Source organism: Alligator sinensis, unplaced genomic scaffold, assembly GCF_000455745.1.
Source record: "Alligator sinensis unplaced genomic scaffold, ASM45574v1 scaffold777_1, whole genome shotgun sequence".
NCBI classification, from domain to species: domain Eukaryota; kingdom Metazoa; phylum Chordata; order Crocodylia; family Alligatoridae; genus Alligator; species Alligator sinensis.
This window is the reverse complement of record NW_005841882.1, coordinates 159,154-186,858: the sequence shown is the minus strand read 5'-3', so window position 1 is coordinate 186,858 and position 27,705 is coordinate 159,154. Positions and strand designations below refer to the sequence as shown.

At 40.1% G+C, this 27,705-nt stretch overlaps 1 protein-coding gene across 1 annotated transcript in view; it reads right to left on the bottom strand.

Moving 5' to 3' along the window:
- The window catches only part of LOC102386812 (phospholipid-transporting ATPase IB), a 222,214-nt gene that overhangs the window by 111,305 nt on the left and 83,204 nt on the right, over positions 1–27,705 (bottom strand). The window contains exons 6-9 of the mRNA XM_006017640.2: positions 27,060–27,138; positions 22,022–22,083; positions 21,662–21,718; positions 15,166–15,273 (exon numbers count right to left, since the gene is read on the bottom strand). Of these exons, the coding sequence (XP_006017702.2) occupies positions 15,166–15,273; positions 21,662–21,718; positions 22,022–22,083; positions 27,060–27,138 (306 nt within the window). The remainder of the gene's footprint in view (positions 1–15,165; positions 15,274–21,661; positions 21,719–22,021; positions 22,084–27,059; positions 27,139–27,705) is intronic.

Sequence of the window (27,705 nt, the reverse complement as noted above, 5' to 3'; positions counted from 1 at the left end):
CTGCAGAAATGAGAGCTGGGGCAGCTGCCAGGGTTTATTTACACACATTCCTGCCTCAAATTGAATTAATGAGCATAATTTAACTCAGGCAATGTCCTCTGCAACTCTTGTTTCTCTTTGCCCTGCTTGACATTTCTTTCTCTCTTACAACTTCTCATATAGTCTTAAAGAAGTATACAAAAGTGACTCTGAGGTAACACATTGCAACTCCAAGTACATCACAGATCTCACTTAAGTCACATAAAGTAAGCCCAGATATGTGCACAGCATATTTTATGACATGTCTAGGACTGCCATATTGAGAGCCCACAGGGCTAACTCAAATTTACCTGCTCTGATCAGTGTCTCTTAGCTTAACAATTTTAACTTTCACCAGACTAATTTGTCAACGCCCATCACCTTGAAGGCATCCTCAACACATGACACCTAAACTAGAGCATCTAGCACAGACCAGTGCATTTGATGAGCCCTCCCCCATGTTGACAGCTCAGCCCATTTCTGTTCTCTAAACAAGTGTCTGAAACCCCAGATCCAAGAGACTCTTTACAAAACTTAGGAAGATTCGGTATGGATCTAGTTATTTATAAGTCAGTTCTTATGCCACCAAACAGAACTATGAGATGTTTTCCGGACACAATGTCAAAGGCAAAATGCAAGAAAGTTTCAGAAGCCTGCACAATTAAATAAACATATCTCATGTGCTTTATCACATTATTTACCTTTGCTCACAATCCTTGGAACAAAGCCTGTGTTATTCTACAAATGGAGAGAAGGAGAAAAAGAAATGGTACATGTAGAGAGCAAGGTGCTAACTTGTCCTTCCACAGATTCATCATGCATACAAATGACATCCTTAATATTTCAAGATCCAGAAACAAAAAGATTGCTTGACCCATGCAACTCAGTCTCCTGCGAAGAGAATGTCAAATGTTCTCAGTCATCGTGAATCACATGGGCCAGGGGTAGGCAGCTTACGGACTGCAGGTTGCATCTGGCCTTTCAAGCAATTTCATCAAGCCCATGAAACTGGGTATATCATTGGGAATTCAGCGGCAGGGGGAAAAAAAAAAAAAAAAAAATCAGTGGCCAGGTCATAAGTCTGACAGTATCTAGGTTGCACGTGGTGGCCCACCTTTGGAGCAAGTTGTGGTAATTTGCCCACTGCCTCTAAATGTTGCCAACCCCTGATATGGACTATTAACTAAGATAAATGTATGCATTTTATTATTGAATCATATATAATCATATATATTACTGTTTCTCAACATTTTAAGACTCAAGGCACCCTCCAAATACCAGCTCTTGGCTTTCACTTCCTTTTTTGACTATAGAAAAATAATAGAGGAATTTTCTGTTGCAAAGAATGCAGACCACAATGATCAGAATGTTTTGGCACCATGGATTCCTATTTGAACTCTTGTGAATTATGTATAAGCGTTTGCACACCTAATGGTGCTAACGCTGAGCAGTACCCTTGAAAGCATCTTATGGGCAGCCTGGTTGAGACTATCATTAGATCCATATAATCACAATAAAAAGGTGTGGGCAACACTGATGATTAGGGACCTAGCAAAACTGCAGCGGAAGTGCGATGCACAGCAGCTCCTTTAATCTTGAAGTTTCCTCTGCACCCTCTATCCCCACCGCTGATAGGCAGAGGGGCCCTCCCATTTGCTGCTCCATCCTGATCAGTGGGGAGGCAAAAACAGCGGCTTTAAATACGGCACTCTTTTTGCCTCCTGGCCAGTCAGAAGCAAGCAGCAGGGCTCTCTGCCAATCAGCAGCAGGAAGCACATGGAGGAAACTGCAAGATTAAAGAAGCTGCCGCACCATGCACTTCTACCATGCTTTCAGTAGGTCTCTACTGATAATGGATCCAGGTATTACTTGGATGCTATCTTGCTTACAAAGAATGTACAAAGTCCTATTTTCCAGAGCATACTAGTTTCTAAGCTTATGATTCCAAACCTGATTCCAACTAGCACTTCACCCAGAAGCACATGTTCTCTCCTGCCACTCTCTTTCTTAGGCTAGGGACAGACATTCAAAAAGCCTGAGCCTGAATTGATTAAATCTTTACAGGTTAATCTAACCTGCCTAGGCTGAATCAATTCATAACCACACAGATATCCCCTCTAGACTGAAAAATGCAGGCACATGCCTGTAGTGGCTCAGGTTAGAGCCCAGCGGGCAGTAGAGCAGCCCTCCCTTCCCTTCCCTTCCTCAGTTCTGAGCTGAGGGGGGGGCATGGCCAGGCTGGCAGGACACTTTGATTAGGGAAGCCCCCCCCCAGCTGACCCAGCAAGGGTTTACACAGCATTTATCACCCCATCAGCAAAACAAAAGGATCTTTCATTAGTTTAAGCTCTTCTTAAACAACTTGTTCTAAGGAAGGAATGGAGGGACATTACCAGCTGACCTATTGATTAGCACCAAAGAGCCCTAAGCCACTGTCCTTTGTCCCATCTCCCACAGTATGTACCATAGCCAGGATGTGGTATGCTAAGCTAATGCTGAGAGGTATCTGTGTAAGGCAGAGGGGAGGGGGGATTCTTGCTTAGCAGGGTGTGGTGAGGGGAGGAGGGGGACAGGAAGAAGCTAGGCAGATGCCTGCAGTCAGGAAGCAGAGGGGAGAGACCAGCTCTGCTGTGGAGCAGAGAGCCCCACCCAGGCCAGAGAGCATGCCAGGATGCTGGGGGAGTCTGGTTTAACTTAAACCAGGAAGGGTCTGGGACAGACATTGCATAAACCGGTTTGACCCAAATCAGTTAAGTCTGACACTACACTCAGTCAGGTTTATCTCAAATTGGCTTCAGCCATTTTCAAACTGGTTTATGTTCCCTGAACATCTGTTCTGTTACAAGTTTAAACCAGTTTCTGATCACTTACACCGGTTTTTGTGTAATGTCTGTCCCTAGCCTTTGAGTCATGCTACAAGTCCCTCTCTGCTGCTGTCTCTTTGTCCTTCTGTAGCAATTTTTTCCCTCATACATACGTAAGTGCACACAGCTGCAATCAAATTAGCCTTCTTTCACTGTTTTCTTAGCAGACCCATTAGTATCCCTTGCCAACATGGCTTAATTTCTTCTCTGGCTTTGCATGCAACCCATGTTTCTGGGAAAGCTCTTATCTTGTCCATCAAGGAGTTCAATTGTTTTTTTCACATTTACCCTGAATGAAAGGTGGCTATTACACCTATCATCCTCAATGAGACTTTGCCCAGGCCCAACACAATAGCACTTTTCACAAGCAAATGAGAAAAATGACTTGATAGAGTCATTCTCCAATCTTGTTTATTCTACCAAACATGTATCATTATACTTCATATGCCCACATTTTTATTAGTGTGGTGTTTATACAGTCACACTGAAATCAACAGCATAGTAAAATAGGGTTTATCTTAAATAAATACACCATCTTTTCATCTAATTTTTAAGTCATCACAGTATAAAAAAATCTTGGCTTGAATTTGGCTAAATCATATCTGAATACAACTACTGTTGCATAAACAATATTCCATATGGTTTTTCTTCATTTTTCATTAACATCATACATACTTTATTCTTTTATTATAAAACAAATTCAAAACCCACAAGAGCAAAGACGTTTCTTTCACACAACAAAGTATGCTATACCACCAGACACAAGATAAAATACATGTAAAATAATATCACCACAATATATCCACCACGGATTTTTGTTACTCATTTAATGGGATGTTATTTCTGAAATGATTCTGTATATTTGTAAAACCTGATGCTTGCTCACAAGTAAAACATATGTTGCCACTTTGGCAAAATGGACAATGCATTTCTCAGGAGATGTCCCCTCGAAAGTTATAGCCACCTTTGTTCTAAAGGTAGGCTGTGGTTATAAGCAAGTAAAGAAGTTGGCTTCACTTCTTCCAACAGATCAAGCATAACCTTTGTGCCTACTCACAGTGGCATACCAAGCTGCTGACGCCCTGGAAGTGCAGAGGACAATGAAATCAAGGCAGAAAAAACAAGAACTACATGGAAGCAGTGAGCCAAGGATACACTGGGATGGAGGGGGAAAGAAACAGAGTTTGGGGGAAAAGGAGACTAAAACTGATTGGATAGAAACTGGGAGTTTGGGGGTAGAGGGTATTTAAGCAAGGAGACCAAAACTGGGAATTGGGCAGGAGGAGGGTGGAGGAACAGACAACAGCCTCCTTCACTACCCAATCCCTAAGGGTAGGTTCTTCCTCCACAGTAAATGAGGAAAGGCAGCTTTGTGGGTAGTGGTGGGGGTGGGTGGGGGGGGTGAAGTATGTGATCCTGGAATTAAAACCTGCATCACTGTGCATATAAACAAGGCAGACTGGTTACAGCTGCACAGACCCTCTGAATTTTACTTCCTTACCTTCTGAATGCTACATCTTTCTGGGCCCCAAGACCAGTTTGCCCTTACGAATCTCCTCAGTAGATTAAGCATTCAATCTCAGAGCTTCTCCTAACTAAATGGGCACTCTTCTCTACTGTTCAGCCTTTCAAAGACTGCACAGAAGCAAATGAGCAAAACCACACAGGCTTTGGTAAGATGCTTCTAAACCACAAACACAACTCATAAACAGCACAAGTTATACAGTTCTATGGAAAAACAGCACAAACCTACACGCAAGACCTTTTCGTGCCCTCCCCTGCTCACGTTTCTTCTTAAGCTTCCTTTGGGGGAGTTCAGGATTTCTCTGCATCTCCTTTCCTTCTACCCAGACTTCTGCTTCTGGTCTGGACTCTATTTGCTAGTGACATACTCTTTTTTAAAACAACTGATTCTAACAAATTGGCCCAAATCCAAATCCCCTTTTGGTACATTAGTAGCACTTACTATTTTTTTTCCTATTTAAGTGAAATTTAGGACCCTGGGAACTGATTTTTAGATCTTACTTCCCCTCTCCCCTCCTCATGCAACTTGCCTAGTCCTTCTGAACATACTACTACTGAGCATTTTCAGTCTGAACTCTTAACTTGTAGCTTTTGTCTATGGACATGGTAGTATTTACTTCCTTGTTTCTTCTGTGCGACAGGCAGTTGAGATGGGGAAGCTTATAATGTTTCTAGGTTCTGAAAGCACCTTCCCATCCCAACTCATTAAACTTTATCAGACATCTCTCAATTTTTTTTTGTCATCTTTTCTTGGAGCCTTCTAGCAAAATTGACCCTTTGTTTTCCCCCCTCCAGATTTCTTTGAGCTAAAAAGAAAAATCAACAGCTTCCTTGAAAGTGTTAGAGGTTTTATACCTTGACCCACTACCGCCTACATAGTATTCCACTCTCAGAACCACCACTGGATACTCTGATCAAAGGGCTGAGAGCTATCTGGTATCATTCTAATTTTTAGACTCATGTTTTAGACTCAATGCTTAAATTATTCTGCGATTGGAACAAGTATCTCCTATTTGCCTGCACAATTGTTTTTTTCAGTGAATATATTTTCCAAAGAAAATGCAGTTTCAGTTTGATTCAAAACCTATTTGCAAAGCTGAGTCAAATTCACCACTTTTACCTAAAGAGCACACAAAATGGTGGTGATGCTGGTACTGTGCTACCCTTTTATCCAGTGATGACAACACTGAACCAGAATATAAGAGACCTGGGTTCACATCCTCTCTCTCTCTTAATGTACTTCCATTCACATCTTTGTTTTCTAAGAGAAGAGCCCTAAACACCATGCTGTAGAGCAGAGCTGTCCAAGTGGTGGCCCACGAGATGCATATGGCCCACCAGGGGTTAAAATGCAACCTCCTCCAACTCTCACTCAGCCACCACTCCCAACATTGCACAAGCTGCAACAACAGCTAGATACAGTTTCTAGGTTCCTCCTCCTTCCTCTGGCTGCCACATTTCACTCTTGCCCTAGAGGACAGGGCAGCGTGGAACAGCATGGGGAGCAGAGAGCAAGTCTGGGCCACATGTCAGGGAGACTGAGTGGAGATCATGCCTGCGTGTCACAGCAATGGTGGGTGCCTGCAAGGGCATGTATTACAGAAGGTGAGATGAGAAATGGTGTGCCTCCACAGTGCAGCAGTGGGAGTGGGGAGAGTACCCATACAGACACACAGAGCAGAAGTTTTGGGGGAGAGGGGGGTGTCTGTACAGTGAATAGCTCAGTGGCCTGTGGCTCACTTGGTGTGGCCCCCAAGGGCTCAGAAGCTGGACACCCCTGCTATACAGCATTCTTGAGTGGGTCACCTTCAATCTCTTCTGTTATTGCTGTCCATTTAAATATTCATTGGACAAGTGACTGGCACATGGTTGTCTCTCCTCCCAGCTGAGCTAACTAATCAGTGTCTGTAGCATCTTTCTCTCTCTGGACTAATGCACAAGTATTTTTAAAAAGGGACAAAGCTCTACCTGAAAAGTCTGAGGAACTTACCCCAGAAGGTTCCATAGTGTGGTGGGTAGAGGGCAGAGGGTCAGACCTTAACCTGAAACAGACAACTACACTTGTTGCCTAAGTACAGACAGCCAAAAAGCCTGAGGCTGAATTGATTCAACCTTCGCAGGTTAGTCTAAGCTGCACAGATTGAGCCAATAAGCAAATGGAACAGACACTCGTTTTTGGTTCCAGAAATGCAGCCACATGCCCGCAGCATCCCAGGCCAGAAGCCTGGGGGGGAGGGGGGGTGCTAAAGCCTGCCTCCCTGCTCTACTAGGGTAGACAGCTTGAACCTGGAGGGGATCTGGGACAGAAGTTCAATAAACCTATTCCACCTAAATCAGTTAAGTCTGATGCTACATCCATCCAGGTTTGTTTTCAACCACTTTCAGTCATTCTGAAAATGATTTATGTGAACTGAACTTCTGTGGTGTTACAGATTTAAACCAGTTTCCAATCACTTAAACTGGTTTATGTGTAATTTCTGTTCCTAGCTATACTGACAAACCTGGGCAAGCTCCACATCCCCAGAGCTTAGGTGGCTCATTGCCTGACATATCAAGATCATAATAGTTTCAAACATGGCTATCCTTGTCAACAATAGAAATGAGGGAAGCATTATTACCATTGCCAGTAGAGGTTAATTGGGAAGCAGTGGGGGAATATATGGGGATGATTGACCTGCAACAATATAAGGGGTGGTCAGAAGGGCTTGCTTTACTGCCAAGCTCTCTGCTTCTGGAATCCATGTGCACCTAGTAATGTATGCACATTATAATGGAGACTCCTTGGAGCTTTTGGGTTCAAATTTTGCCCTTAAAAGTGCAGATTTTTAAAAAGTAAAACAAATCATGATAAATACTGTAGGGCTGCAAGGGAATAAAGGCATGTTTTAAATTAATCTGGAAATATTTTTCCATCTAAAATGACTAGACCTGCCTGTTCAGAAAAATCCAAGCTAAACAACATGGCAAGGAATGATTAAGCCTGGGGAAAACAAGAAATCTGGGGGAAGGGAAAAAATGAAGTGCAAAGAAAAGCCCAATGCAAATATGAAAACCCCAACAAAAATGTGACACACCTTTCCTTTCTCCTTTTGCAAGCAAAGCACATAAATAATAAGAAAACAGCAGTTAAAAGAGAAAAGTATCCACTATCTGACTCATCTGTTCCACCCATGATGCACAGCTACCTTGATGGAAGAAATCAAGGAAACTCAAATGCAACTTGAAACAGCTACCTGAAGGCTGACTGCCAGCCACAGGTTGTCCTACACTGTCCTATTGTTCTGTCCCATCCTCAGCTGGGAGAATTTTCCAGTTTTCCTGCTATGGGTTGTACATAAAGGGTTGCAGTTACTTTGCATATGATTTGCCTAACAAAACTTCCCTTTCAAATGGTCAAATTGATGAACATGATTAGGTTGAACTAAAGCAATTGTTCTAACTTGTACTCAATTTGGAAATGGACTGCTTCTTTCCCACAGTTGATGAAGGGTGGTCAAAACCCGAAAGCTCATCTCCAATCTCAACCAACAGATTAATTAGTCCAATAAAAGATATCATCTCACCTCACAACACTGCTATTTCAACAAATCTTCCAAAAGCCCAGCAAAGAAATTATGGAACCAATATGGCTAATGCCAATATTAGCAGGCCTACTACAGAATGGCTTGGATCTTTTTATAAACCTTGTACTGGCTGCTATCAGGGACAGGAAACTGGATGACCTAGCCAGTATGGAAACCTGTGTTTCTAAAATTCTTTCCTGTCAACATGCTTGAAAATCCAGAGAGCTTTTGTAAGAACTGATATTTGTGCACACAGTCTTCAGCATAATACAGTAGTTGCTTTTTTGAAATAAAAAGCCAAATGTTTTTAATTAAGAAAATACTCACTAGGATACTTTCTGACCATCTCTCCAAAAACATAAAATAAGCTTTGCTACCACAAATAGAATCTTTTAAATGCAAGGATAAATGATTTGGGAGAAATCTATAAAGGATCATGAGCAACTTCATATTCCAAAATGTGAATAATGATGTGATTTTTCAGAGCACATTCCATTACCATAGAAATGTAATTCAGGTCTGAGTTAAAGGGCTGACTTCTCTGTTTTCATGGGCTGAGCTATGTCTGACTCCAAAGGCAAAAGATCTGGATAGTCTGCCAATTACCTAAAGGTGTAAATGCCTTGTCTACTCATGTAAATGCATTCCAATATAAGTTATGGAATGGCATTTAACCATGGTTATAGCTACCTGATTTCTAAACATGGTTTGGCCAGACACTGTGGAGAAGGTCCAGACCATAGTGGAACAGTGTTTAAAACTGTGGTTAAAGCTCCATGTACACTGGCCTGTTAGACTCTTTTCAAAGAGTCTGACCCCTTGATTTTACCTATAGTCAAGTTACATTTTATTAACTGCATATCTATTTAATGTGCTAGTCCTATAGGTAAATTCTTGCAAATGGGGTATAAGGTAAGGTGCCAAAAGAAGAGAATTCAATCAGTGATGCTCATTATTTCCCATTTTTCACATTCACAAATCTATTAGCTGCATTCATCAAATATTTTAATGGTATTAGACACATGAACATACTAAAAAGACATGCTGTATTCCCTGTACACCAATAACCTTTTTTGATTTACACAGTCCTCCTTTCATTATCGCTTGATTTTGTACCTGAAGAAAAATATGAGCAACTTTTTACATATAACCTGATGGATTTTCTTTTTCAAACTCACTAAAACTTCAACAGAATCACATTAAAATAAATTTTAAAAAGAGAAAAAGAAAAAAAAAAAAAGAGAAAGAACAGCCAGTGATTTTGCACAATGGAACAAACAAGATTTGCACAACCAAAAATCAGAGGCAGATGAAAGCTGACCCAATTTTTGCTATTTATTACCAGCCTTGAGACCTGGGTGAATTCCTGTAGCCCAAGTTTAACCCTAGGAAAACAGGTTTTTTTTTAATTTTGGAAAAGCTGACACAAGCTTGGTACAGCTGCAAGGAACAGCACATCTTTAAGGCCTCCTTGAGGTATACATTCATGAGTAACAAATTTATTGTGTACCGATAAAAAAACCATCCAGGAGAGATTGGAGGGTCATTTGCCAGAGAGGTGTTTTGGGGTTTTAGGAAACAATGCATGTGTATTCAGATTATTTTACATTCAGAATGCATCTTTAAAAGTTATTGTAATGTAATTTCATTGATCTTTTCTGAGGGGTGAATACCAGAGCATGACAATGTCAGAGACCTAAAAAGGCAGATTTGCTTATTAAAGTCATTCATGGATTATAAAAATAACTAAACCATTCCCTCAGCAGATAGGATTAAAAATGTATGCATACTTCATTACTCTACCCTAATTTGTCTGCGCAAAACACAGTCCAAATCTCCAGTAAAAAAAGTTCCCAAGCCACATCAAATGCCGTGGAGACCCACTGTGCATAATAATAAAAATAAACAAGATCAGCAGGCACTGTGAACTTCACTTTGCAGGCAGAAGTCTAATTTTTGACTAACATCTGAATGCAGAGTTTCCACAGACTAAAACATTGACACCATCACATAATGTGCAAGTGATTGTACACAAACAAATCACAATCAAAAGGCCCAGTTTTCTAACCAGGGCCAAACAGCGTGGAAATATGAGAAACCAAAAAAAGCAACAACAGAAACATCAAGAAAAATATAAATTGAAAAAAAGAAACTAGTAAAATAGTCAGGAAAACACAAGTATGTACACTAAGCTGTAAAATTGTCAACAGCTGAGTAAAGATTTAGAAGAACAGCAGCATGAAGTTGGTTTATCACGGCCACTGAAATATTAAAGAATATGAAGCACTGAGAAAAAAATGAGGCTCATCTTCTGCACAGGCTCCTCTTTCCCCACTACTTAGCATTAATATAAATTTAGCAGGAGTCCAATATTATAATCATACTAGATTTTAGTTAAATCACTGTTTGCATAACCAATAGTTTCTTCTATAATTTCACAGTCCTGGCCAGTCAAACCATTATTTCTACAAAAGTTAGACATCTGATGAAAGGACTGAGGAAGGCTACATCAGGTTACTGGAACCTGAGCAGGAAACGTAAAGAAGCTTCTGCCAAGTATAGATACCTCTTTTGCCATACTTTTGGCACAAAGAAATAGATCTACCAAAGCACTACCATGGGACATGGAAGAGGACACTCCACTGCAGTTTCAAAATGGATTTTAATAGTCTCAAGTAAAAAAACAGAAAGGGGAGAAGCCTTAAAATCTTTCTTAAACTGTTATGTAAGAGCCAAAGACCTGCCAAGTGAGAGATCTAGCACCTAGGACCTTATTTAATTCAGCCCAAGTGGACTTCTGAAAAACAAAACAGGAAAAAGAAAAAAAAATAAGACTGACATTGCTACAAGAGACTGGAATAATCTCTCAAAGTATATATGCATGCAGGAGGTCCACTGAAATGGCCCTGACCCTTGAGCTGTTTTCACTTAATAATGGCAAAGCTGATGCTTTCAAATATGATTTTTGGTCAACGTGTCAGTGAATCTCCTCTTGCTTTTTCTTAGTTTCTTTGTCCCTCTTTTTCTGTAAGCACAACTTGTTTGAAGCTAGAAGTGGACATGTACACTAAGGGACAGTATCAATTCTTGTCCTTCCAACAACAAGTTCAGTAAATGACCTCAAATCTATAAGACAGTGGAAATGGCAACGTCAATCCGTGTGCACAATAGCATGGTTTCAGTCAAAACAAGCCTTAAATCCCCAAGTCTTAGACATGATTGCATACAACACATCATCCAGTGAGGAAAAACCTCCAAAACACTGAATGCCTCACACCACAGACTAACCACAGGACAAGACTCTTTAGAAAGAAAGGGAAAAAAATAAAAAGTTGATAGTGAAACCTATGTATTATGCAAATCACCTTTGAGACCTTTTAATGACAGGATTAATTGATTAATGAGGCAAAGACAAATGCAAGAGGGTTACATGGAGAAGATAATATAGAAATTACAAAACCAGAACAGATCAATGGTTTCCGGCTTCCAACAATACCTACTGCCAGATGCTTCAGAGAAATGCATAAGCTTCCCATAAAGCACCTAAGTAAACAATAGTATAACATGAGAAAAGGAAGGATTGGGAGTCTTCTTGACCCAGCTGGTACACAGATTAAGACCTAAGGTTTGATAGGGCTCATATTTTCTTTTTATTCTAACCAGTAGAACTCCATATGTTATTCTCATTCATACAGGCCCAAAGCCTGTCTGCTTTGACTTTACAAAGGGCATTCATTCAACAGAAAAGGACAAGCAGCTTCTTCTCCTAACACTTATGTGACTCAGTTAAGGAACTGGCAGAATTGTTCCAGTCCCCACTAAGGGGTAGGAAGACAGAGCTATGGTTGATCCACTAGCCAACTGGGCAGGCTGGCTGGGGTTAATAGCTGCAGCCCCAGAAGGAGTTCAGAAGGCGGCAAGCAGTTTCTGCATATCTGGGAAACACATAGTGCTATCCCTGGGGCAGTATCTCTCAGCAACTGTCTTCTCTTAATGGCACTATCTAGCCAAAATATATAATGAATAAAAAATAGAAACAGTCCAGGTCTACTTGTGCCAGTAACTTCTACCTAGTAAAAATGGCAAAAAGATCAGCTTGGTATTAAATGTATGTAACATGGTTTGCTTCCAGAAGCATTCACTCAAAAAATATCTAGTCCAAATTGGTATATGCGCCTGACTCTAAAGAGCAAGCAGAGACAGGGAGGGTAGATCACTTTCCTTCTTGAATTCTACTACCTTGTGAGAATAATAAAAGGTAGATTTTTTCTTAAAATAATGCAAAGACCCTCCAGAAAAAAGAGGACCAAGCATAGATCATGTTAAGCCTTTAGGAGGTACACTCATCCACTTCTGGTTCTGTTTAGGAAAAGGATCATATAGATTTAAAAGCCCCCAAAGCTACCAAAGATTTTTCTACTTTATTTCCAGTTTCAGATATCTTTTATTACTGGAAAGCTTCCATTAAGTTCAGCTGGGATTTTATCACTGCTTAGTCTTGTTATTATTATGTTCCATTTATTGTATTATGAAGTGCTTGAAAGGAAACAAACAAAAAAATCCATTGTCTCTTTGATAGCAGAGAATAATTCTTTAATTCTAGTAGTTGTTTCCCTTTGCCCCCAAGCTAAACGATATTTTCCCCTCTGTGAGAACACTCCAAATATAATGGACAAGAGAAAGAAATACTTAAGCAAAATGGTTTAATAAACCCCAGCAGAAACAATACATCTATTCAGATGCCCAATGATCCAAGAGTCTCCATGCAAGTATTTAGCGAATGAATGGAATAAAATGTTTTGCATGTCATGTTTTTGACTCATTGTGGGAAATACTCATTGATATGGGCACTAGTTTAGCATTTTAATTAAAGTCAGCAGGTGTAGTCTGCTTAAACTTTGATTTTGTCTATATATAATGTCGATAAATGCAATAATGAAGAAGGATTTTTTTTAAAAATAAAACATAAGTTCTTCATTTCCCACTTTCTTATACATCTTGATTACTTACAACCATAGAAAGCAAAACAACAGGAACAAAGGGATATTTGAACTAGTCTGGGAAAATGAGTAAAACCATCCATTTTTCAGTCTGGAGCCTAGCATGGTCCCAAGTCATTTGACCATGGATTGGTATTATGACAGCAACTGATTTCTCAAGAGTCTCTGTGCAAGTTATGGCAGGTTCTATGCAAGTTCCCTCTAACTTAGGAGTCTTCTTTCATTTTTGGAAGTTGAAAAATATGTAACAACACTATGACAGGATGGTATTATTTAAAGTAATCTTATGCTGAAACCCACACAGCACATTCAATCTAACTACCTTTCCCCACAAACCTCTTCTGTATTCTTGCTAAGATGATGAACAACCCTTTAACATCTTTGAGAGCTGATTACTGATCCAGGAACACAATTCCACAAATACTGGACTACACTTAACGGTCTCACTCAGTCACTCACAATGTAAATGCTGTGCTCTCTATGAGAATAATCGACAGTATTGTTTTACTCTCAGCAAGATATTAATGTCATACCTCAAGATATCATTTGTTTCAGAAAACCAAAAAGAGTATAAAATAACATAGTTTAAATAGAAAAAACATTTTCTAGAAAAAGTATCGAGGCAAAAATAAAATGTTACATAACACCACGCTTCTTTGTTCTGGGACCCGTGGGTTATGCTGGAACAGATGTTAACCACAACTATGATGCTGAATTTTTTTGTTTTTGCAATAAAAAAAAAAAGTCCTCTGAAATATACTGCATTGTAAACCCCATAGCTGAGCCTTCTAATATGCAGGACTAGCATACCCTGACATTTGCAGATTAAAAATGCTGACACATTAATGGCGGCATTACAAGTCTGCTGTGGTGGACTGCAAAAGTGATTCATAGCTGCGTGTGATACTCTAAATCAAATTTCAGCTTAATTTATGGAAATGTGAGTAAGAGCTGCTGATGCAAATGTACGTTGTGAAACACACTGAGGACCACTAAGAAATACTATCAAAGGAACTTGGTTTTGTCTCTGTCAGTCATATGCTAGCTGATCCCATGGTGTCAGCTGTCACTCTTTCTCCTTGCTTTAGAAAGCTGTCCATGACAATATACTACAACCTCCATTATCCTCTGCATCATACCACAATATAATAAAATATTTATTAGGCCCGAACCATCCTGAAGCAGAATGATGCTAGAGTTGCTCTTGTTTACTACATGAAATTATGTGATAAGTAACCTTACACATCATTCATTAGGCTTGTGCTGCTTTGCTTGTCATATTATCTGATATGTAAGGATGACATTTTATAAAAATTAAATGTGCTTAGGTGCTTTGGTAAAACTCCTACCATTTTGTTTTTTTCCTTTTCTCTCTATATAGAGTAACATCTTTACAAATTAAATCTTTAGATCTTTATAACTCCAAACTTGCTGCAAAATAATCTTTAATGGTTACTGACCCGGATTACATTTCTGTTTGCTCTAAATGGCATGTTACTGTATATTTATTAACCCTTCATTGTTCCTGAGAGGCTTCTAATTTTAAATCCTCTCTGGGCTCTTGAGTGATTCTGACAGGCTCATGATTCAATCAGTTCACCAAGGGTTGAAATAATGACACCAAAGGGAGAATTTTACCACCTGGAATTCAACTGACGTTGAATCAACAAATCCAAAACTCCACTAATGCTGCAAAAGGGGACCAATAACATATCTGCTTCCCTTCTAACTCCTGGTGATCCCATGAGTTGTCTTCAGGTGTGGTTTTGTTCATTTTTAACAAGTTAAGGAAAATAGAATAATAGAAAACCAAACAGGCAGAGGATCTATATTTTAAAAAATATTAAGTATTAGTCTGCCATTTTGTCAACCCTTCATTACTGCACACATCTCAAGGAATAGTAGGAATGAAAGGCACAATCCTGCATCCACCCAACTTGAAGCTTCCATACAGTATATGCCTCACATTTTAAATACTGTATATAACTGAAGTCAAATCGGTATTGAATTTTACAAACACAGAAGAGGTTTTAAATACAACTTAAGTACCCTTATTGCAGGCCTTTCTTTTCCAGGCATCATTTTATTGTTGTAGAAGCACTGTTGATATCATAACTTGCCTAAAGTACTGAAGGCAAAATGCTGCTGTTAAGATGAATGCCCACCAATCTCCCATACCTAAGCATTAAAACTAACCTGTCCAAGCATGTCTGGTGCAATGGGGAAAGTGGGCCAGATGGTAGAATATACTCCAAAGAACACCAGCCAGAGCAGCATGCTTCCCCAAACTGCCAGGTGACTAAACTGTAAGGACAGGAAAGAGAGAGAGAGAGAGAGAGAGAGAGAGAGAGAGAAATGGAGTAAACATAGTACCACTCTCTTTTTAACACAGATATTATTTTTCTTTTTCTACTCACTCTTTTTCCATTCAAGTCTCTGCAGGTCTCACTTGCAGCTATATACTGTACTTGGTTTTAGGCCAGAAGCACAGGTTGTTTAAAGAGCACATAGCAGCTCCCCTCTTTAATTTTTTCTCCATGACAGAGAAGACACACAGCTTTCTCAGCCAATTTGTTTTATTGTAGCTCCAGAAACTCAGACTTTCACAAAACTCTGACTTATCTAGTCTGACTCCTGGTTTCTATTTTCCTCCTGGTATATGCCGGCTTAAGTAAAGCTTTAGGTGAACCTTTTCAAAGGCTTGGGTTAAAGGTCATATTCACAAATTAATTATATCACAGAATGTATACAGATAAGCCAGGTGCTCCAATAAGAAACCTTCACTCTGCAAGAATCATATTCTCTTTTTACAAATTAATAACAATAAGCATAATCTATTATTTACTGATTACTTTTTTAAAGGAGTGCCAGATGAGATGTAGATAGGCAAGACACCCAAACAGTCCACAGTTTAAATTTAAAAAATGCAAACAACAAAGAAACCAGACAGGATGACAGTAAAGGAAGCCACATAAAAGCAACATGATCAAAACAAATGTACACCATATATTGAATAAATACAAGATGGTGTGATGTCATAATTCCATGTATTATTGGAACAGGAGAGTTGTGACACTTAAGGCGAATACTTTGAATACTGAAGAAATACATTCTGCTTCATGTGGTACCACTCACAGGTGGAGCCATTTATAAAGGACAGAGACTTTTCTAGTCACTAGAGGACACGGACCATGAGACAGGACTTGTCAGTTCTGTTTCTGAAACTGTCACTGACTTTACTGCGATAAGGCAGGGGAGGCAAATCACTTAAAACTCCTTGTGCTGCAACTTACTCACCCATTAAATAAATTTGATAATACTTGCTTTACATTTAGGACATAAGACTAAATTAATGCTAGTAAGGTTCTTTGACATCCTAGGATGAAAGAAACTGTAGACATTCAGAGTATTTTCTTATTAATATAATTTAATTTTAATAACGATCATGCGTTGAAAGAAACATTAGTACACATTATGAACAAGTTGATTACCATTCTGAGTGAAACATTTTAAAACCTCATCAGGTATTTCACCTGGAACTAAGTGTGCCAGTTGGCAGTGTTATGCACACATACAGCAGTTTGATGGCTAGTAGAGCGTTAAAAGGCAAAATTGAAATAACTAAAAGGAAATAAAGATGCAACACAAACTAGCACAGAATTTTATAATAAATCATTTTAACAGTAAAATTTCAACTTCTTATAGTATTAAGCATTTATACAGCTAAGTATGCTCAAGTTGCTTTATAATATTAACTATTTAACCCTAAAAGCACTCTGATGAGGGAGTTCTGAAAATATTAACTCAGTTTTATAGACACCAGAACTGAAGCCGAAAGCTGGAGGCATTAGCCATGGGCAGAGACTTGAACTCACAAGCTCCCCTCTGCCAAACCTGTGCTTTTTTTTCCAGACCACGCTGCCTCCCAAGAAGCCTCTTTGGCAACAGTTTTAAATATTTATTTCACTTTAAAATGACTCAAGCTCCCAGAACAAATTCCATCAGTTGAAGCCAGGTAAAAGCTACCAGCAGTTTGCAGTGGTTTCAAACCCACAAGCTGTCATTGTCATCAACTCTCACTGACCTTGGTTCTAGTTCAGAAAAACATGTGAACGCTTGCTTCAACCCTTACCTAACTGGGGATGGATTTCAGGATGTACATATATGCTCTCTGGCACTGGGGCTTTCAGTGGAAATCAAGGGTGCTCAGCAGCTCCCAAAATACAGCCCTTTTAAAACTGCTGCAGGAGCTCATCTTTAAAGAAAAGTGCAATTTACATGGGTAGGGAAGAAAGAACTGAGAAAATGTCATCTTTTCAGGAAAGACTGATTTTCCCCCTGAGCTACAGTAATTTCATATAATCAGCCAGCAGACTCAGCACAGCTCAGGCTGAATGTTCTGCTCCAAGTCACTGAAGGCTTGAGGATACAAAAACAGTACAAATAAAAATGAGCAAGAGAAAATCTGTATGGCTGTTCTTTGACTTTTTAAGAAGTGTTCACCACTTGCTCTCACTATATCACCTCTTTTTCTCTTTGCTCACTTCATGAGATGCTTAATTTCATAACAACTTTAACATTCCCATCCTCACCTTCATGGCTGTGCATTCCCCAAACAAGGTGCATGTCTTATTTGGGGATATGTGGAATGTAAGAAAAAATGACAGAAGCAAGTCAAATGAAAATCTGTCCCATAGTTTCTAGTTTTCTCTTTTCAACTATTTTCCGAGTCATATTTATCTAAATTATTCTGCAATATCTTCTGATGTAAGAAACTGAGCTATAAGTGTTTCACCACCAGCTTTGTGCAGCATTAAATATAAACAAAAAATGAGAAATTCTAAATGTTGCTACTGTGAAGTTTTTGCTGTACATCATGGAACTACCTTTAGCGAGACCTCTTCTCTATCTGCTATCTAACAGATAAGTCAGGATAAGAACTGCTGTGTTACTAGGTTGGTCGTTTATTTAGTGTGTTCATTTGAACCTATCGTGTTTTTCATGTTGGCGGAGTCTCTCTCCCCCCCTTACTCTTGAGGCTAAACCACATGTAACTAATCCACTTGATGATGGAGAAGAAGCTTAACTCAAAGTCATACATTTAATACTCTGAGTAATTTGAAGGTTCTTCATGTGTTGATTCACTTGCAGCTGAAACAATAATTGTTACCAACATCAAGCCCCAAGATGAAGCAAGTCACTACAGTGCCCAAGCTTTGAGCAATGAGTTCAGAACTGCATATTTAGATACTTTTTTTTTTTTTTTTTTTCCCAATCAAGGGGAAGAAAAAAAACCCAACCAGAAACATGACTTGCATTTAAATAAAAGAAAGAAGCAGCAAACCATAAGGAAGTTTTTTTTTTTTTTACCCATTCTAAACTTTTCTCTATAAAGTTCTAGAATTTATCACCACAGGGATTTACTGAACTTAAATAAGTACCATTTTTGGCTAAATTCAGAAAAGAAGTAAATAGAAATTGTTGCCTTTTCATTCACATGGGATTATTAGCCAGAGAAGAGGTGAGGAAAAAATATTCATAATATAATAGGATTTTTAGAAGCTCCATGTGTCTATGTAGCTGATTTTTGTTTATTTATAAATTTGTGGTAGTGTACATTTTTAACAAGTGCTTTTTCATGTTAAAATGATGCAACTCTGAAGAAAAATAATAATAAAAATCCCTATGCACAGGCAACATGAGAAATATAGTGCTTATGGCCCTTCATTGTTTTCTGATGAGGAAACAAGGCAAAGAATGTTGACACATTCAGAGGTATTAAATAAAATGAACCACTTAAATAGCACTTTTCATCTTCAATCTAAAGCACAAACATTAACCCTAATAACCCCTGTGTAAGGGCTGTAAGGCCCTCTACATGTTCTATCTATTATGCAATTAACTTGTTAATTACAATACATTTAGACTGGCTACACATGCAAAGTATCTGTGGCACCTTAAAATGTCCAACCAGCTACAAAGTTATTGCTTGAAAATATATAACTTTATATTTGGGTTCTATCCAGCTTTAATTTGCACGTGGAGGCAGTCTGCAGCTCAGAGACTACAGCTTTTGAGATATTCCAATCCCTGGGGAGCACAATGCATCCATGGGGCTGGGAGATCACAGCCACTGCCATCTCTCAGCTGCGGGAGGACTCCACAGTAGCTGGGATAGCACAGCTGCTGTGATCTCCCAGCTGTGGGATGCTTCACACACCCCCAGGAATGGGAGATCGCAGCAGCACCCTACAGTTGCCGGGACTGAGAGTACCATCAGCTGTAGGGCTGTGCATTAGGCCTGTGCAAAGCAGCTAGTATTCACTTCGGATTTGGCCAGCTTGGGGGGCCGGGATTTGATTCAGTGATTCGAATCACTGCCCTGAATTGATTCAGCCAAATCAGCCGAATCTCTGAATCAGACAGGCCCAATCCCCAGCCTGCTCTCTCAGCTGTGTCAATGGCTTCCCTCCACCCAGCCCAGCTCCTGGCTCTTAAAAAAAAGCCCCGATTCACTGGCTGCTGCCAGGTGGGGGGGCGATCCCCACTGCCCTGCACTCTATGGGGGCTCTGCCACGAGCCCCCAGATGCCCCGACAGCTGCTGCAACAGCTGGTGAGTCAGGGCTTTTTAAAAATTTCTTTAAAGAGCTGGAAGGTGAGGCCAGGCAGGGGACCATGGGCAGGGAGAGTGGGCAGGGGATGGGGGCTTGTGGCAGAGCCCACCATGCAGTGGGGGCAGCAGGGATCGCCGTCCCACCTGGCAGCAGCCCATGAGTGGAGGGTTTTGTGTTTTTTTTTTTGTTTTGTTTTGTTTTTTTAAAAGAACTGGGCCAGGCAGGGCAGCCATTGCGGGGGAGCAGGCAGGGGATGGTGGGGTCCCCCCATGGTCCCCTCCCCATTCTTCCAGTCGTCCCTCTCCCGACCCCTACTTACCAGCATGGAGTCCAGGTACAGCTTCCTCCGGCAGTGAGTGGGGACTGCCTGAATCTCCGAAGCTCTCCAAATCTTTTCCAAATTGATTCAGAGAGTTTCAAATTGATTTGAACCTTTTTCTCGGTCTCCTGGTTTGATTCAGATTCGGAGATTTGGCTGCTGAAATCGGGCCAAATCTCCTCCAAATCAAATCTGCACCCAAAGCTTTGCACAGCCCTACTGTGCATTCCCTGCAGCTGGGAGGCCCCTCAGCAGAGGGAGCTCCCAGCTGTGGGAGGCTGCTTGTTTTCAATGCAGGGAGAGCCCAGGATCAGGCTTCTCCTGCTCTGGAAATAAAGCATAATGGGATGTAATGCATGTGTCACTGTGTCACATGGCAAGCTGTGTGACTGTGTGGAACACACATTAGATCCCATGGCTCCTATATCTGCATGTGTAGAGTGGGCCTATGAAAGATTTTTAAATTGGGTAAACTGAGGCAGTGAAGTTAAGAGACTTGGTCAAGCCCATTAGGGGAGTCTAGGAGAACAGGGTCTCAATGGCAGAAGCAGCCAGAATTCCCTCAATTACATGGTTGCACTCTGAATACTAGACTGCATTGCTGTGTAACTTGATTGTTGCTCTGGAAATAAGAATAATGCTGTGCAACACATGTTACAGACATTTAAAATAGACACAGCTTCTATCTTAAGGATTTTGTAACTGTTAACACGTATGAAAGTGAGGAATACTGAAGGGCCTACAATTTCAGATGGGTCTTGTTTTTAGTGTGCTCAATTTCAAACAAGCCTGAGAGTCAGGATGTGGAGGTTTCGTGCTTTCTGAAAATCAAGACTCTTTAAAAACGTTTTAAATTGGGAGCAAAAAATGGAATAATCCAAAATTTGGGTTTTAATATTTCTGAATATAGCTTTTTTTTAAAAGCAAAAAGAAATTGAGAGGTATTCAAGGCAGAAAATCACTGGATTTGAGAAGGGAATTGCTGTAGATTTAGTCACCATGGGGTATCTACCCAGTACTGTAATTTGGGATGGCTGACCATGACACCAGTTTAGAGGGGGCATTGGAATGGCAGCTGTCACGGGAGTCTTTTTCCCAGCGGTATGAGCTGGGCAATAGAAGTGGCCGTTAGCAGCTGAGAATGGGACACCATGACACCAACAGCCAGGGGCGGGCAGATAGCAACACGGCAGCAACAGCTAGAGTCCCCGGGGCAGGTAAGATTAATCAGCCTCCCCACCCCCAGCTCCCTGATGCTTGGGCCCCTCCTAGGGAGGTTTGTCTAGGGCCCAAAACTAGTTAGCTGTACGTCTGGATCTACCTTTTGGACAGCAAAGGGTGATTAGTCATTTCAGTAAATGACATGAGACCCTGAAGTGCAGAGAATGCGCACAGTTTTCAACTATCCTCAGATCTAACACACATCTTTTGGTTCACAAAAAGTGACAATATTTGGAAAAAAAACAAAGAAAATGGCACGGGCAAGTATATAAACATAAAGCAAAGTTTTAAATCAAAACCACTGAAGTTAAGGGTTTTCTTCCCTATTGACTTCATTGGGTTTTGCATCACATACTAGTTGCTCATTTACTGGACAGCTTTTGTTGTGCATTACTGCCATATAGAGTATGTAACAGGTTATGTTCCCAAGTTATTTCAGTAGTTACTGAAGAAAAACCTTTTCCATGTTCAAAATATACGGTGTGCAAGAAAGAGTAAGTTAAAAGAATAACAAAAAAGTTTCTGAGGAATACTTACTCTAGTCCATGCTGTGGTTTCTAAACCAGCTTTCAAACAAACAGTAATGACGACATACTGTAGAAAGAAAGAAAATGAGGGAAAATTATCTTTTGTATTTATGCAGAATAGATTTTCAACTCTCTTTTCTCCTAAAAACAACATATACTACTGAAGACAATATTTTTAGGAAATGTGGTCTACTACACGTCTAAAGAAGAGAATGAAAAGGAAAATGAACGATAATACTTAGTACATGTGTAACTTGGGTTTGATTTTGATCATATGCTCATATACCTTATTTCTGATTTATACCAGCATCACCCAAAACAATTATAATATTCACCGTAATGGCTCAGATACAACTTGATAGGAACTTACAGTGTAAACTATGTTTCCAACAAATAAATAGTCTATTGCTTGGCCATTTGTGAATGCAGAATCTGAAAAAGAAAGAAAAAAGTTTATCACCAAACTTAACAATCTGTATGTCAACAGCCTGGAGACTTTTAAAGGAAGAAACTGGATTTGAAAATCTCTCCTGAAACTGTCTTTGCAGAGTGCCTAAACTTCTCAAAATACTTTACACAGCTGTGTGAGGGAAATTGGTAGCAGAGTAGTTGTGTTAGCGACAGCCTCAACTGTTATATGCTCAAAAAGAGCATGCACAGAACTTGGTGGTTAGAAGCTGTTTTAGTGAGAGGGAATGGTTGCCAGGCATTACCATACAAATTGCCAAAAGAGAGCTGAGGAATTTCACCACGTTCTCTGTGGCATGGTGTATTGCTTTTTGACACCTCTATAATTTTTTGTAATAGCTATTCCTTGGAAATTAAGCTGTAATATAATCAGATGATTTGTAGCCAACAGGATTAATTTAGAAAAGGAGAAGCAAAAAATGCTTCTGCAATGGGTACATGTAATGCCTAAAACATCTTAAAGGGTGTTAGTGTATTAACTGAAAGGCATTCAGTCTTAGACACACCCTTTCTCTAGTCAGAAAGTGTGCAGAAGGGTGAGTACACGTTAATCTATCATCCAAAAAGGCCAACCTTGGCAATACTTCAAATGTCCATTTAGTCATTCTTAGTCTTGTTGAATATACATGGAGGCCTATGAAAAACACATAACAACCATTCAAATGCCAAATGAGCTCACGCTGAATGGAACCTTTCAAAACATTCCCCAAGCATGATCACTATTCATAATTTTACAGGGTTCAAGTTGCTTAGTTATACAACAGCCTAGTGGAAAGGGACTCAAAGCAAAATTTTGAGCTGGATCCCATGAATAACTAACTACTGCAAGTGGCACCACTTTACCAGACTGATCTGAAGGCCTGGACCTTGTATTAGTAAACTGAGATCATTTATTGATATAACTTGTCCTTTTACACTGACCTCAAATCTCATTTAAGAGGCAGCAGTGGCTCTTTTCAGCATCCCTACTGAGCTCTGCTGATATAGCTCTATTCTGTTCTTCAACACACTGAGTCTCCAAATCTTGGCTCTCTCTCTTGAACTCTATTGTGCTCAATTTAATTACTCAAAATTTTTGTTAAATGGACAAAACTGTATTAAAAGTTTGATTTCACATGTGCATTAAAGTGTGATCTTTTCAGGTAAAAAGACATTTGCAATCACTCAGGGTATGAACAGATGTAATGATTTAAATGCTCTAATAACTCCAGGAGTCTAGACATACAGGTCACTTAAGACTAGCTTAAACTTCCTGGAATGTTTCAAAAGCACACTGGGAAAATCAAGTACTACTGCAAGCCAGTCCTTCGTGAAGTGCCTCAATCTTATGAGGGGACACAGAACATTCTGTACCTAGTGCAGGGGTGGACAAAATGTGGCCTGTGGGCCAACGTGGCCCGCCAGGCTGTTCTATCCTGCCCATGGGGCTCCTAAAACATTTAGAAAATTAATATTTATCTGCCCTGGCTGCCTGTCATGTGGGCCTCTATGGCTTGCAAAAACTCAGTAAGCGGCCCTCCACCCAAAATAATTGCCCGCCCCTGACCTAGTGTCTGGTCAGTGCTCCAGTCACCCCAAACTGTATTGCTCTTCACCTTTGCCTCCCCTCCCCACAAAGAACAAAACAAAACAAAGCAAAAGTAGAACCACATGCAGGGCCAGGGGCTGCTCTAGAAGGCAGGCAAGACTTTACAGCCCAAACCTTCAGTCCCAGCTCTCCCACCAGCTAAGGCAGGAACACTGTGCCATGGGAGCAGAAGCAAGGACTAGTTTAAGTCCCCAAAACAGGTAAGAATCTTGCCCCCTCTCCTGTTGCCTCTCAGCACCTGCTCCATCCACTGCAGCACCAGGTAACCAGAGTCTGTGTGGCTCCTGGGGGCTGCATGCTCTGGGGGCCTCCCAAGATCTCTTTGTCTTTCAACCCCTGCCTTGAAAGCTGCCCAGCTAATTTCACTTCCCTGCTAGAAACCCTGTACCAGGGTCATCTGGAGTGAGACGGGGAGGGCTGGAGGGATTGCCAAAGGATGGGGAAGTTGTGAGGCTTTCCCCTCCCCTCACTCCAAATGAGCCTGGCACCCAAAAATCCAGAGTCTTTAGCTAGGAGGTAAAACTGATAGTACAGCTTTCAAGGTAGGGGTTGAAAAGTCACAGAAATCTTGGGGGACCCCCAAAGTACACGATCCTCCCCAGAATCAAAAGCAAGAGACATGCACACACCCCAAACCTAGCCACCCCTCCACTTCTCCCTGGAAGGCACAATGGTTTGGTTAATCCTGCACTCTGGCTGCATATCAATTGCAATGCAATCCCTAAAAAGGTGAGGGTTCTACTCAGAAACCTTAGCAGTGTACATCTGGACACTTTTGTCCAGGGACAACTGTGAACTAGTTCCCAGTCAGTAACATTGTTAGAACAGTTCAGGTGTTATGTGTCTGTACCTTCACAGTCCAACTAAAGTAGTTATACTGTGTACCCTGTCCCGATTCACTGCTCAATCATTGTGAAAAAATGATGCTAAAGAATCAACGGGGGTCAGAATCTTAGCTCACTTTTCTTCCTCTAAGTCTTTTGTCCCATGACTTGGCACTGAAGACATTTCAGGTCCCTTTTGGCTTAAGTTGGCTATGGAGCTAGACAAATGTAACTGTCATATTTGCTGAAGGTGCTGCATGATTTAAACCTGCTTCTGAATCAGCTTGGTTAGTTTCTTGGCATTGGCATCTGTATCACCTTAGTGATTTCCCCACTGAACTCACTGGTCCTAACTTTCTATTAGATTTGCCTTTCGCCTTGTGTAATCATTGCACCAGTGTAAAATCATACCACTCACATTCTGTACCCATTTTTCTGCCTTTCACTGATCTCAGTGAAAAGAAAAGTGCAGAGCAATGGAGAATCAAGACCTTTCTTTCCAGGCATTCCTGTTGATGCCAGAAGCTGCTTACTTGAGTATCTGTTGTTTCAGTTTACAGTGAAAGGTGCTTATGTACAGACATACTGGTTATCATGGATCAAGAGCAATCCTGCCCAGTAACTCTAACTGCACTACTCTGGTTCATTATTATGGGACATACTAAAGTATTCAAGTAATTTTCCATATAATTATTAGATTTGTTTTAAATATCGTAACATTACACTGAATTTCATGACCTTACTCTGGAAACCCTGGAGTCCTAAAAGGAAAGATATTCCTGTTAATGGGGCAGATCATCAGGATGTGTAGTTAATATTTATCTGTAGGGCTATCTATACAAGTGCCCACTCCTCAAACATGTGCATTCTGCATCCAAAGGAACTCAAGACATTAAAGACTATCCCAGGACAGGTGAAATATTTTTTGTCTGAAGCTTTAAAAACGCTTTTGACCTAGAAATACAAAGAAATTTGAAAACTTTGTATTCATCTCTCTTTGGAGAATAAAAGGAGCTGTCTGCTCAGATTTAGCATAATTTTTCAGACAGGGAATTCTTGCTATTTGAGAGGGAGGAATGTTCTAGTCATGCTATTGCATTTGCTCAAATTAAAGCTCTCTCTCTTCAAATGAGCACTTGGACTTAAGTTTAAATTTATACACAGAACAAACAAGGAAAATAAATAAATAAATACTTTTCCTTTATTGGAACCCCTGGGGAAATCAATCCACAATAATCTGTGGCTAAATTTAGAGAAGCTGTTTAATTTACCCAAAAATAATACTGATTGTTATGTATATTATGTATGGTCAGATAGGAGTAATCCCATCATGGGCCGGGTGAGAAACAGTTTTCCTGTCCTGTAAAAATGTTTTGAGAGTTCAAAAAGTTCCTGTTTTGCATGTGAACTAAAACAAAGGCCCTCCAAAATATTCTTGAAAAAGAGAGAGACCCACCCACATGCAGTCAATCACTCAGTAGTTATGGCATTCACCCAGGATGAGAGGCATACAGAATTCAAGGTCTTACTCTAAGTTAGGCACATAAATAGCTTGAACCTGGCTCTCCCCACAGCCCAGATGAGTGCCCTAACTTAATGAGTGCCCTCAAAATTATTGGTTATTTCAGGGTCACACTCACACTTTCTTTTCCTGCCCCCTCTCCCACCTCTCTTCTGCCTCCTTCCTCAATTAGAAATTCTATCTTGGACCACCAAAAGTTTAATACTAAGTTTAAACAAATCTGCATTTTCTGATGGAAATTCACTTTGTTAAAAAAGTACTAATCATCTCTTGAGTAGATAAGGGTAGCTTCAGTATCTCTTGATCATTTACAGCATTCTGTAACAGGTTATGTACAACTTTAATATATCAGGTTACAGGATACGAGACCTAATGATATCAGTCTTATCTGGTATAGCAAATCCTATTCGCTGAATATTCCAAACTCTGGACTGGATCCACTTCCACCAGAGTCAATTAAGCTTTTCCACTGATTTCACTGAGTTGGTTGAAGACTTTTCCCTGAATCACTATGCATTTGAGTGGCAATTTAGGAAATGGCTACTGTAGAATTTAAAAGACTTGAGAAGATACACAGCAAAATGTTACCCTATTGTAAGGATATAAAATGCTTAAAAATAAACTACATTTATACTATACTACAATAAACAGACTATAAAATACTGTGCAATATGCAACACTAGGAATGAATACATTAGAAAAGGAAAGAAAATAGACTTTTTGGCATAGAACTAAAGTATGTCTCAGTAAGGCCTCTTTTGGACATACACTTACTTAAGATTAGGTCTGGAAGCCACTATAAAGGAAGATAGCCATGTCAAATGCAAGGAGAGTGGCTTCTGAGAATTGGGGTTGATAAATGGGCAAGTCTAGCAGCTACAGCCTGCTGGAGTGTCTATCATCATTAGATTTCCTAGAACATGTTGTAACCTCCAGCTCTATAAGCACACTGGCACTGGTAAGATTCAACACCACTTGCTAACATCAGAAATAACAAAGCACTTACCATGTTCCAGCACTTTCAGTGGAAACCAGAAGAGAATGAGGGAGTGTATCAAGGCATTGATGCAGTGACCCCAGAAAACCTGAGGGAAAGCAAACCAAGAAAGTCAGGAGGCCTCCAAAACTCCTGACCTCTCTCTAACTCCCAACAAACACCTCATTGTGAAGTTTCGCTGCTGAGTGTAATATTTCTCCTAAACTGGAATACTTAAACTTTTCTAAAATGTACTTCCTCATCTGCTTTTTATCTAATTCCTATCATACCACAGGACAACACTGCTTCAACTGAAGCTTTTTTCCTTCTTTTAATATATTTAGCTGCACTCTGCAAACCTATTATGACTTAAAATATTCAATATAACAAGGGCAAATGGATTATACACTTTACTTAAAAACTCTGCTAGGTCCTGATGGTAAACAGGGTGGAATCAGTAGAATGAAAAGAAACCTTTATTTTCTGTTCTCTCTGATCAGAACCACCTTAGAATTTTGCTTCATTTCAAGATAATATTTAATTTTCACATTAAAGAACAAACACCCCCCCCAGACTCTGAAGTGCTTGGTTTTCTTAATCTCTGCAATGACAGGAAAAATAAAGTTCTCTTAACTTTAAAAAGTCTTCTAGGAGGCAGAGTGGTGACAATCTATCA